At 41.4% G+C, this 12,885-nt stretch overlaps 1 protein-coding gene across 2 annotated transcripts in view; it reads right to left on the bottom strand.

Annotated features, from left to right (window-relative positions):
• MEIS1 (Meis homeobox 1) overlaps positions 1–12,885 on the bottom strand; it is a 134,827-nt gene that overhangs the window by 103,083 nt on the left and 18,859 nt on the right. For both annotated transcript variants that reach the window (XM_044264106.1, XM_044264107.1), the window contains exon 7: positions 2,033–2,144. In XM_044264106.1, coding sequence (XP_044120041.1) covers positions 2,033–2,144 — 112 coding nt within the window. The remainder of the gene's footprint in view (positions 1–2,032; positions 2,145–12,885) is intronic.

Genomic DNA, 12,885 nt, shown 5'->3' with positions numbered 1-12,885 from the left:
GAGAAGAATCTTAGACAAATAATCAGGAAACTGAAATTTGGAGTCTGATGCTGCCCAAGACCACCCCAAAGCTCTCAGGGCATCCATACCTTATTTTCCTCCTCTGTCAAATGAGGCCAGGATTGTTTTAGGAAGGCTCAACAGAGCTCATTCAGATGATATCATTTATGGGAAAATTCTTTTTTTTTTAAAAAAAAAAAAGCAGAATAGGTGGTGATCTTATATGAAAAGTACAAAAGAGAAATAATGTAATTAGAAAACTCAGGTACTATGAAAGAGACATGTCTCCAGATTACGATCAAATTCCTTATTAAATTGGCCTTTGGATAACACTTGTTGAAGGAAAAGGAAACGTGCAAAATTCCTAATTCCCTGTTATGACATGTCACAGGGGAAGAACTAGGACAGGGCCTTTGGCCTCTCAAAATCCTTTCATCAGATTATGTTTGAGAAAGCGTATATGCTACAATTTTACATTCAAGTCCGTTTCAGCAGTTCGCAAGCCATCAAAGCAGCAGCTAAGCTACCTGCCTATTCCTAGGTGATAGATAATATATATATATTTTTAAAGCAAGAAACAAAAAAGAAAAAGAAACAAACAAACAGATAAAACAAGAGGCTATGACCTCATGTAGCAATTTGGAGTACAGGAAGAAGAATTTAGATCCCTTTTCCACCTTTTTGGAAACTCATGGAAGAAGCTGAAAATAGGGCTTCCTGTTGAAAGTGCCGACATCACCTTAGTTCTAGTCCCGGGAGCAGCAACACCATCACACATACATACACACACTTGAAAGAGAAAAGGCCCCGTGGATTTATGCTGCGTATCAGTTTCCAGTAAAAGTCAGAGGTCAGAGGTTACATGTTTCTGCCTCAGCTCTCAACGCGTTTACTATCGTGGGCTCCATTTTTTACTACACTCAGAGTTGTGGTGAAGTCAGCAACTTTCCTTTGAACAATAAAATATCTCAGATGCTTAAAATTCTATGTGTAGAAGTTATTCCCAGTCCAAGTAGCATACACGTGCCTTAAAAAAAAAAAAATTTCCTGGTTTTGTTTTCCAATTAATGATGTCAAATTCATTTTAGACTGCAAATCTAATTGGTCCAGCCCAATGTATGTGAGAAAACAAAATTCTTTTGTCGTCTAGTGGCACAGCATCATCACACCGGATTTTAAAGTATGCACCTACTGTGGGCTCAGAGTCAACTCAATAAAGCCATCTTTTTATTTTCAAATAGAGAATACGCTCTTAAGCTTTGGTTGCGCTAACTGAACACAAAATTCCTCTGCAGTGGGTCTCACCGAAGGCAGCACAAGACATCTGAATACTCATTCGCCTTTTCGCTGAAGATGAACTACATGTTAAAACTTTCTTTCCTACTAGTCACGGTCAGACGTGCATAGCCATGGACACCCAAGTATACACACAGGTATGTGCATTCAAGGAACAGTACGAGCTAAATGGATCTGGCTTCTTTTCATTTCTCCCTAATTCCCTGTAGTCTGACTCTGCAATGAAGTCAAGCACTTAAGAGATTCGGATAAGCAAATCCGGAAAAAACCAGCCTCAACCCAGTGGAGAGAGAAGCCCAGTGTGGGTTCCCAAAAGGCTACGGCCTTCTAAGCATCTGAAGACATCACTGACTTGGAATCGTGAAAGATGTTTCTTCATGATCTCTTGAGAAGCCTCTAAGGGCAGGTAATAAAAATACTTTTTTATTTGTATCTCAGGGTAATAGTGGGCATGCTCTTTACACACACTTGAACTTCTAATCTCCTCTAATCTTGCCCCCAGTCAATTCACCTACCCTGTTTTCTGGAGGTGAGCAGGTGATGGCCAGTTAGGCAGCTGGGGTGGCATAAAAGAAGAAAGGGTCTGGAGCAACAAATAAGAGAAGCTGATTCCCCTACACTAAGGGGCTTATGTTCTAGGGGAAACTGGATTAATAGGAACTAACTAGACATTTCTGATTTTTCAACCCTTAAAAATGAAACGAGTAGCACGAGAGAATGAGAACGCCTCTCCTACCTTGCTCACTGCTGTTATCCCCACTGTGCGATGTGTGGCCGCCGCTGGAAGGGCCCGGGGTTCCTCCCGAACGAGTCGATGCTGTGTCATCGTGATCTCTGTTCCAAGAGGGCTGTGGGGGCACAGATCAGAAATCCAAATAGAGTGGTCTGTTAACACTGGTCCAGTGGGATCCCATCATATAGTAACGAAGTCAGGGAAGCCTAGGCCGGACGGCCAAGCCACCTTTCCCGTTCCCCTCCACAAACGGCGCCAGCTCGGAGCGACGTTGGCACATTTAAAATTGGCCAGTTTCTTCCTCTGAGCTAAAATAATATCTACAAATAGTTATTCTATAAGTAATTGTATGCTTTATTACCAAGGAAAACAAAAACGTTCCAGGCAAAGAAGTGGGGGTGGGGGTGGGGGGAGAAGTCCTGCCACTTGATTCTGACTATATATATATATATATATTTTTTTTATTCTGACTATATTTTTAACGTCAACAAACCCTCTGGCACGACAGTCTGCTCCTGTTCTGAAAATGCAAAATGAGAGCAGTGGTCTCTAACACTGCGGTTTACAGAGGCCTCTGATTCATCCTGGAAGACAAACATGGCAGAGCTTTTAAGACTCACAATTAGGCCGGGGTCCATAATAGCTAGTATGTGTCAGCTGTTTGCCGGATGGTACACGGCAAATGGACCAGGCACAGGGACAAAAAAGGAATGAGAATAACAATAGATTCACATGGACTGTGTACACTCAGCCCCATGCCGAGCCTTCTTGTACTATTGAACGGAAAACAGATGTTGCTTCTTATCACTGGGTGCATTTGAAAGTAACATTCAGATAGGAAAAATTGGCAGTAAATTAAATTCTTGGGGAAAACAATCATGGCAACACTTCTCCCAAATCTCCCTTTATCACCAGAAAAGATTTTAATTAGCTTTTAGTGCTAGCTTTCAAAAACAGTCCTATGAGTCACTGGTCATCCCGCACGGTAGGAACGATGCAGAAGAGAAAGCTGGTCCTTGGCTGGGAAGTGGTGTTTGTCTCCAAGATTATTCGTGGCAAGGCAGGATGATCTTGTGTGTAAAATATGCCCACCTCGTCTCAATCCCAGGCTGTCCCCATTCATGGCTGCGTAGTAGTCAAGTCTACTGACCCTCCCAACGCTTTGAATGTGCCTAGCGAAATCAGAGTGCTCTTCGCTTCTGTCTCGAGGAGTATTTCCGTGTCCCCGAGAAGATAAGAAAGGCTGAGGGGTCAAAATGTCTGTGACACCCAGAGAAAGAAAGGGGAAGAGCCCAGGCGTGCTGCGTACCAATCAAAGGGAAGAGTCCCCGTTCCTGAAGAGGATGACTGCCTGCCGCCAGCTCTACAACCTTGGCCAGAAGACTAACGTGGCCCCCCCAGAATGAAGCAGAGTCGCAGAAAGAGCCACCACTTGTATGTCCGGCTCAACCAATATGCATATTCTCAAAAATGGTGCTAACTGATCCGCTGATGCTGGGATTGAAAGATAGGAGCACCGTGAGAGGGGAGCTTTTGACAAACACGCATTCTGCAGCATGTCAGGAGAATGCTAGAAGACGTAATCTCGAACACATGCTCAGAATGCAAACAGTTAATGCATAAATTTTCAGTTTGTACAACTGCAGCTCTAAAAGGGGGACTTGTTTATTCAGAGCTCTGCAGAAAGAATGGTACAGCACCCAGGGGACAGACAATGCCAGGCACAAAACCCCGGTGCCTCGACATGTAAAAGGATGTTTTTCTATGTGCTACAAATCCCACTTGAAAATATAATTAGAAGGAGAAAATGGCAAAGTATTGCATTAACTGTAATTGAACAAAAGACCGGCAAGGCATGTGGGAGGCTGCAGGAACCCGTGGGAGTTTCAGGATGCATGAGATCCTGCGAGTGACATCTCCTGGGCTCTCTCATTTTATTTATGTTGTCCCTCACTACTATTGTTGACTGGTGATCTGACTCGTAATTAATAGAAAAGCTACCGATAACAAGCTAAAATACAGAGCAACAGAATAACCTCATCAGAAGCATGTTTGTTAATCTGATTAAGACTAGGACTCCAGAAAGGTGACTTAGAACCCAAGAATTATTCCATGTTATACAGGAAACTGTCCTCCTTTATGCTACAACAGACCTGATATATTCACTATCTTTTAATGAGCTCCACTGATTTATTCAGCTCTGCTCTGCTCCCTCCCCCACTTTTCTACTGTGCAGGATGTAGATTAATTCAATGCTTAATTGTTTAGTAAATTCAATTTTCCACATTCTATTCTGCATAGCTTTAGCTAAGGTTCTTAAATCTTCAGCAGTGAGCCCTGAGCCCAGTGTTTGTGATCTGTGCCTACCTTTTTTCATCACCATTTTTCTTCATCCACCACTTAATTCACCATGAAAAGATTTTCCTTGCTGGAAATTCTGATTCCGCTATGATCTGTGAGGCATTCCGATTCATTGCATTTTCATTGTGTTGGGTCTTAGATGCCGGGCTCCTCTTTTCTCACAGCTATTGCCACATTATACAGGCATTCATGCAAGAAATGTTGGATTCCACCTCAGTTTATCCAAATTTTGTGCAACCTATATGTTTAAATTTGTGTGTTCACCAAAGGTAGGAGCCAATATTTTCCACCTAATATCACTCTTCTCGCTGCCTTGCTTTTCCAGAGAGGCCTGTGAATACTGAATGCCCTTCTCTGAAATGAAATCTAACTTCTGTGGTCCTCCCTTGAATTAGCATTTTGGGTATTAGCATTTCAAGAATGGTATAGTCATACAAAACTGAGCATTAGGAGAAATCCACAAGGTTACCAAAACAGAACAAGAATTATGTTTAGTTCAGTTCATTAAGCATGATTAAAGTCTAAGTATCAGAAATAGCTCATGAACTCTTCTGGCATAAATATGTAAGACAGCCCTAATCAGAAAGAACTCCCCCAAATTCCAACTACCCGAGAATCTCAGTTACAATAACATATCTCTGTGACTCTCTGTGGTTACACCAAACAGCATCATTATTATTTTTAAAATAAAATATGTGCATACGATTATGTACATATATCTGTGAAGTTGTGAGTTGCTTGGGGCCACTTGTAAAGTAAGGCTGACAGGATAAAATCAATGATGCATTGCATTAGACGTATAGCAAACCATAGTCATGGTTCTGAATTAAGTCCCAAAGAGGCTTTTTTCTTCAATGTATGTAATTTCAGAGTAAGTCATACCTATGTTCCCGTCTATTAGAAACCTATTAGGACAAGAGGTCCTAACCTGAAGTCCAGAGACCTCCTAAAGACTTTGGGGTGGGTTGGGGGGGTCTAGTTTTAGTAATAATTGTATTTATGGGCATACTTGCATTTTTTTCCTCCTGGAGAGAATGTCCATAACTTTTCATCAGATTGTCAAAGGGGTATGTGTATCTTTAAAAGACTGAGAACCGGGATTCCTGGGTGGCTCAGTTGGTTAAGCAGCTGCCTTCGGCTCAGGTCATGATCCCAGAATCCTGGGATCGAGTCCCACATCGGGCTCCTTGCTCGGCAGGGAGCCTGCTTCTCCCTCTGCCTCTGCCTGCCATTCTGTCTGCCTGTGCTCGCTCTCTCCCCCTCTCTCTCTCTGATAAATAAATAAAATAAAATTTAAAAAAAAAAGAAAAGACTGAGAACCACCACTCTAGGAGACACTCATAGGGTTAGATGGAAAAGCCAGGGCTGGAGAGACCTTTAAGATCGCAGAGTCAACACTTTAACCTGACACTGAGACCCAGGGGTCCTCCAGACATCATTTCTTTTGTCATAAATGGAGGCAGCCAGTGAGAAGCTTTGCTCCATCAGGAAGTTCTTGGTCCCTATATAAATATATAGCATACAAACTAGTTTCATTTCCTTCTAATTTCTACTCACACTTTGTCTAGTTGTGGAGCCCCAAAAGACAGCCATTTGAAATATGTGGTGAAAGCATATGATTCTCCCCGTGCTTTCTCTCTTCAATGGGTTGAACACTCCCAAGCCTTCTATCATTTCTCAAGAATGCTTGGAAATAAGGGTTTTTTTTTTTTTAATGATGCCATGCTAAGATTCATCGTGTGGTATTTTTTATTTATAAGGCAATTATAGTCCTATCTGGTAGTCAAATAGAGGCAATGACCTCCTTGACCACAGGCTCCTGGATCTTCCCTTTCTTGGTTCAGCACAATGTATGGTGCATGCTCTGTTCTCAATCAAGGCTTAGGGAACTAACCTGAATCATTCATCATTTACTGCCCACCAATATTCCAAGAGATGAACTGCAACTTCCCAAACTATCCGTCCTCCTGAATGAAGTTATCTATTGGTAACTTTTCCTCTCTCCATCTTTTCCATCCCTTTACCACCTATGCCTTAATTTGGGCCATAACTTCTGGTCTTCATATCACTTTTCATGTTTTCATTAGACAATTCCTTTCACTACCATAATTCGAGTTCTCACCCATATGCCACAAAATTTGCATTTCTGGATCTCTTCTTTGGTCTTTAGACTTGTATGTCCAACTATCTGCTAAACCCTCTCCATGAAAAGACATTCACTTCACTCAACAAGTCCAAAGCTAAATTCTTTATCTCCCGACCAACATCTTATTTATTCTTCTTTGTTATTGATCCCAGTAGGTATAACCCCATCTATCCATGGTATAAACTGGAGGACCATCCATGACACCTATCCCCCTCCCCCAGACATCCAATCAGTCAACAAGTCTTATTCATTTTTACCCCTAAGTCGTTCACAAATAAATCTCTCATTTTTTACCTTAGTGATTGCTGGTCTTATTCAGGCCCTCCCAGCTTTAAAGAGTTGAGTCATATCACTTCCCAGTTCAATGTCACTAGAGTTGAGGACAGAACTGGTCACTCTTGCTTGTCGTTGCATCCTGCCTATCAAGTTCAGTGCCCAGTACTTGGTTGGCACTCAGGAAATGTTTGTTGAATGAATGAATGAATAGCTCCCTACTGCCTACAGAACACTACATCTGGGGTCCTTAGCCCTCATAGAGTAAGCCCTCATAATCCACCCCCTGGGGACCATTCCTCAACCTGTTTCTAGTGCTCCAGCATGTGATTTCTGAAAGATACATTCTGCCTGTCCCTCCAGGCCAACTGTCATCCTCTCCGGCTACCACTCCCCACCCTAGCCCTAGCCCTAGCCCCTAATTACTTCCCACTTGTTAATTAAGTTACAGCTCAGATAACACCTCCCCCCAAAAGCCTTCCCTGATACACATGTGCACGCGCGCGCGCGCGTGCACACACACACACACACACACACACACACACACTCTTCCCCCAGGATGTACACAAAGCACCTCATGAACACGTCTATCATTTCATTTCCACATTGTTTTGTGGTGGCCTGTAGAATTCTACACTATGAATGTTTTGAAGTCCCGAACTATATTTTATTCATCTGTATGCCCTCCATCCCAAGAAAGTTTCTGTAACACAGTAAATACAAATATATTTCTGAATGAACAAATGAATAACTTAAGTGATACGTAGAAGGCTCCTGTATTAAACTGTCATTTGATACTGTGATCTCCGATATTAAATATCATAAAACATCTGAAAAAAGGTTTGTACAATTTAAAAACATCTCATATACTTGAATTCACACAAACACACACCACCATAAATACATACATATATATATATATATATATATATATATATATATATATATATATGGCTCAGTTGGTTAAGCGTCCAACTCAATTTTGGCTCAGGTCAGGATCTCAGGGTTGTAAGATTGAGCCCTGTGCTGGGCTCCCTGTTCCATGCGAAATCTGCTTGAGATTCTCTCTCTCCCTTTCATTCTGCCCCTTCCCCCTCAAAGAAATAAAATCTTTAAATATATATAGTTATATAAGTTATATATAAACATATATATTATATAATATATGTAAAATATTTTTATATATCATATATTTTTAACCTTTTATTTATATATATTTACTTATATATATAAATACTCAGTTGCAGTATAACACAGTCAAAAGAAAGGAAATTTGAGGTAGCCATATCCCAACTTCAAATCTGGCTGCACCATTTACATGGTTTTAGACAAGTCGCATCCTCTCTAACTCTTGATATCCTAATCCATAAATGGGGACCAAAAAAGACTCCTTTGCCAATCACATTTCAATGAAAAAATAACAATAATACTCTGTAGGCATAACATATGTCTATTTCCAGGCATGCAGCAAGCACTCAATAAATGACAGCTACTAAAGTTTGTAATGTAACAACATAGGTTGACCCAGTCAAACCTGAAATATCTACATACAGGTGTGCTCAGTTTACAGACCTTCTGGAAAGAATAGCTAACCGGAGCTGACTTGGTGTACGGTTTGGTATGCCTTGGGCTATCTCCCAGCTGGTGTGTGCTCAGGGAATGCACACTGATCTTATTTTCACCTTCAGATAACATGATTTTACAGGTGGTTTGCTCCTCCCCACCCCATCAGGTTTAATTTGATGCCTAATATTTATAAATCGCTTTACAGTATACATAGCACTTTGACATATTTTCTCACTCAGTCGTTCATCATGTCAGCATGATGTTAGAATCATTTTTTTCCCCAGACCGAAAACTAGTGGGTTTTATTCTTCAAAATTTCTACCCTACCAGTCCCATTCAAAAAGGCAGATAAACCAGAGTGTGGTGATCTTGAGACTGAAGAGGTCAGCCAGCAGCTATGTAGAAATTGATGAAATAATCACAGGGTTCAAAACGTGAGGTTGGTCTGCACCTATCCATAGGTGGTTTCCTCTTTGGGAAGTACATTTGCTTTTTCAAACCACCGGGGTCTCTTTAGCAAACGATCTCTAGTGGCCTGAAAGAGCTGGCTTGTCTCCCAGCGTGAACAACGCAGTCCCTCCAGACCAGGGGAGTCGCCAGGCCACATGGGGAACTCACCAATGTGCACGATATTCCTACACACCCACGCTCACATTCCCACACCTGCAGGGTCTGTACAAACATTCACACTCAAGGGCCTGCCCTTGTCCCTGAGCCACGGCAGACAGGGCTGCTGACGGCCACCGTCACACACCCACGGCCAGGGTGGCTACATCTACTTAGTCCCCTCCCCTAGACTTTGCACTTCTGTCTCAACAGTGTCTCTCAGGACCCTTAAAGGCACAGGGCTTCAGTGGAAATGATGCTTTATATGTCTCCCAATCAACAAGCTATGGGAGAAAAAGGAGCCAGAGAGAGCCATACACAGAGAGCGGATGAGAGAAGGGGTCCGAGAGAGAAGGGGTCCGACTACTGCTATAAAGAGGGATACACGTTTACCAGGGAGTACTTGAAGTTGAGAAATTGGAAGTACTAGGATTTCTTTATTTATGAGTTATTTAAAGTCTGATAGGCTAAAAGCCTTATTTAAAAATCTTGGTGGCCCCTGTTTGCATCTACCAGATTACCCAAATATACCCAAGTATAAGCATTCAAGTCAATTAACCATCAAGCAGCACCCACACTTTGCTAGAGCCCTGTGTAAACCCTGTTCTTCTTGGAACACACTTCTTGGAGGCTATGTCTCCCCAACTTCAAATTCAGGTCATTCAGATTAAAAGTGTAAAATTCTTTACACACATTTCAAAAAAAAAGAAATCCCTGGAAATCATTAAGCAAATTCATTTCAGCATGACGAGTTTGGGCAGTGCATTTTGTTTTGACACAGTGAAACTGTCCTCTTACCCTTTAAGCTTTTAGATAGTTTTAAATACCAGAAACTCGCAGATTAATACTTGAGTGCACACACAGACTGTGGATTCAAGGGCCACATTAAAAAGTGCTTGGGAATGGCGTGCTAGTAAAACCTCTTCTAAGCCCACACTCAATCCTGCTGAAAGATGATAAAGTTGAGGAGGCAAGTGTCGCGCTGGGTGAAGACTGGTGGTGGCCTGAGGTGTCCCTCAGGGTGGCCGACACCGGCTGCAGGGAGGCCCACTCTCCACAGGATTATCTCCCTCACACACTTCTTCCGACTTTCTCCTTCAACTCTCCTCCTTTTTCTCATTTCCTTCCCTCTCCCTGCCCCCACTCCTTCTCCTTCGCCAAGTCTGTAGGCCTGCCAGGGTCCTCTTTGAGCCCCTTTCTAATGCTGCAATAAAATGTGCTTATTAATACCCCCACTTAACAGAGGCCTGATGGGTAATTTTGGTGACTCAGGGCGGATGGTATATTATGAGACAGTGGAAATCCAGCATCCCCACTCAGAATCCATGGTCCTCACCAAGACACCACACTTCCTCTTCCAGCCCTACCATCCTTGCCATTGCGAACTTTTAATCTAGAAACACATCTCAATGATTATCCAATTATCCCTTAGTTACGGTGCTCACCACGTCAGAGCCAGCTGGTATCGTCACACACAACATAGGGTGTCTAACTCACCACCCAATAAGGCAGATTTCTGAAAACTTCCTAAAACTTAGCAACTCTAATGTATTGCTTTAAATATATATATTTATTTAAAGGTATTATATATAAAATAATACATATATATTTAGGTATCTACGATTGTACAATGGTAGTGGCAGCTAGTTTGTGAAGGCAGAGACAGCATCTGTTAAATTGAGTTCTAGATTTTCCACTTCTCACGTACCCCAAATAAAACCTACAAAAATGATAATTTTTCAAACACTGAATCCTCTATCTCTGTGTAATGAGGCATGTAGAGAGGAGGAGAAGAATTTTTGTGCTTTTTTGCCTTTGGTGAAAATTCTCCAAGGAGTAATTTCATCTTTAAATGAGAAGTTTTGTATCAGGTGATTGTACGAGCTCCAGGAATCCCCGAAGCCTCAGGTTCAAGCATGGGGAGATGCACCAGTTCACAGTCCCGTGCACGCACAACACTCCCATGCACACAGCAACCTACACATGTCGTGTGCATGTGGAAGAAGGCCAAAGAATGTGGAAAGGAACTACTTTAATTCTTTAATTAGGTTGTGATGAAATTTAAAGCAGTTTGGCAGTCAGATGCAGCTTTAAAAATCTACCAGCCCTTAAATATCTTGCCGCTCTCTTGCCAATGTCCATGCCTAGCTCCCCTTCCCAGGCCCCGGGGCTGGCCGCTGTGGCAGGTGTGAAGGCGGTGGCGTTAAGAGGCCAGACCCACCACACTGGGTCACTTTCCCCTTGCTCCTTAAGATCTGACTTTCACAGCCTGATATCTTTTAGGACTCAACTCTGACACTCTCCGGTTATTATGGACCTGCAGAGTGGAATTAATTCATCCACGACATTAAAAATGAAATCAGTAAGGCTAAGGAAAAACTCTACAGATATAAAACACCACCCAAAATATTCTGAAAGCTTTCCTCATGAAATCCACACAGCACTGATACCTGTGGCCCAATGTGTCTACATCAAGAACCAAAGCAAGCAGCATTTCTTGGTGACCCCACCGTGATCTCAGAAGATAACATAGATTCTCACACAGGGCAGGTACACTCCAACAAAGACATGGGGAAAGAATAATTACTACCAAAGGGAAACTACTACCAAGGGATAACAAGCAGTTTTACCCAAACCTCATAACTAGAAAGTTGATGAGTAATTTAGAAATTATTTGGGTCCCCTGAATGTTCAAATTCTACTAAGCAGTTTGTTGTGGAGAAAAATCTCATGAACGGAAGAGACAATAAAGCCTTATTACACTAGGAATCTTAGTGGAAATACTTATTTATGTTTCAATAATCTCTCTTTTTCCTGTGCCATTGTATTCTGGCTGGCACGCAATTAATAAAAGTAAACCCTTATATTAAATGACTAACGATTCTATATACTTCTACTCCTGAAATATCTGTGAACTGTAATTCAGAATTAAACAAACAAACAAACACTCTAATCCAACCAGCACCACTGTATCTCCAAATATTTGTATGTAAATATTTCAAACCATACTCCTTATTTATCTTCTGAGAGCTTTCTGCTGAAATTCAGATTATTTTCTATCGTTTCTATTTAGGAGTGACAGAAGAATCTGTAAATTATATGCCAGTATTACCTGATGTTATAAAATCGCTTTTGTCAGACTGCTTGCTTCCTAATGTTTTATTTTACATTTGAAACTCAGTATTCAGTGCTCCTCATTCTGCAAACAAATTATGATAAAATAAACACAAAAGTGTCTTATATAAAACAACTTCAAACCACAAATTTTCCAGGCAACCATCCTAGCAAAAAGAACATCCCGATAATGCAGAAACATTGTATCCTTAGCATGAGAAGATAATAAGCCCTTGTAAGCAACTGGTCACTAACTATGAAGCATTTGCATTCAGAAATGTGGAGAAAAGTATGTAGCTCCAGATCTGCCTGTAACTGTTACTTAAGGTTGAACCTGAAAGCGCATCTGTAGTGATTTTTAGTACTATTTCAGGACACAACTGAGTGTCCAGTCTCCTTTTACACTATGAGGATATCAGAATAATAGTGACCCCACCTAATAAGAATTAAAAAGACATTTTCCTTAAGCTCTATGATTATAAAATGGTCTATAAACTAGCACTTCATTAACAAGCACCCTATCTTCCCTCCCCAAGTCAAACTTGTGCTGCTGAAGGTTGGGCAGAATACAAGGGGATAAAGCCTCATTTAATATGTTGTTTATTTAAGGTTTCTGGTTTTAAACACTCTACATTCACTCATATTTAGTTGTCACAGTACTCCATATGATGGGTTCCTTATCCCTGTGTTATAAATGATGACACTGAGGCTCATGGCTAGAGCAGTGCCTTATCCTCTCCCAGAAAAGCCTAGAGTCAAATACCAGTGCTCTGGCTCTAAATTATATATA

The sequence above is a fragment of the Neovison vison genome, chromosome 8 (genome assembly GCF_020171115.1).
Source record: "Neovison vison isolate M4711 chromosome 8, ASM_NN_V1, whole genome shotgun sequence".
Lineage (NCBI taxonomy): Eukaryota > Metazoa > Chordata > Mammalia > Carnivora > Mustelidae > Neogale > Neogale vison.
The sequence above is the reverse complement of the archived record's forward strand: the minus strand, read 5'-3'. Positions and strand labels throughout refer to the sequence as shown.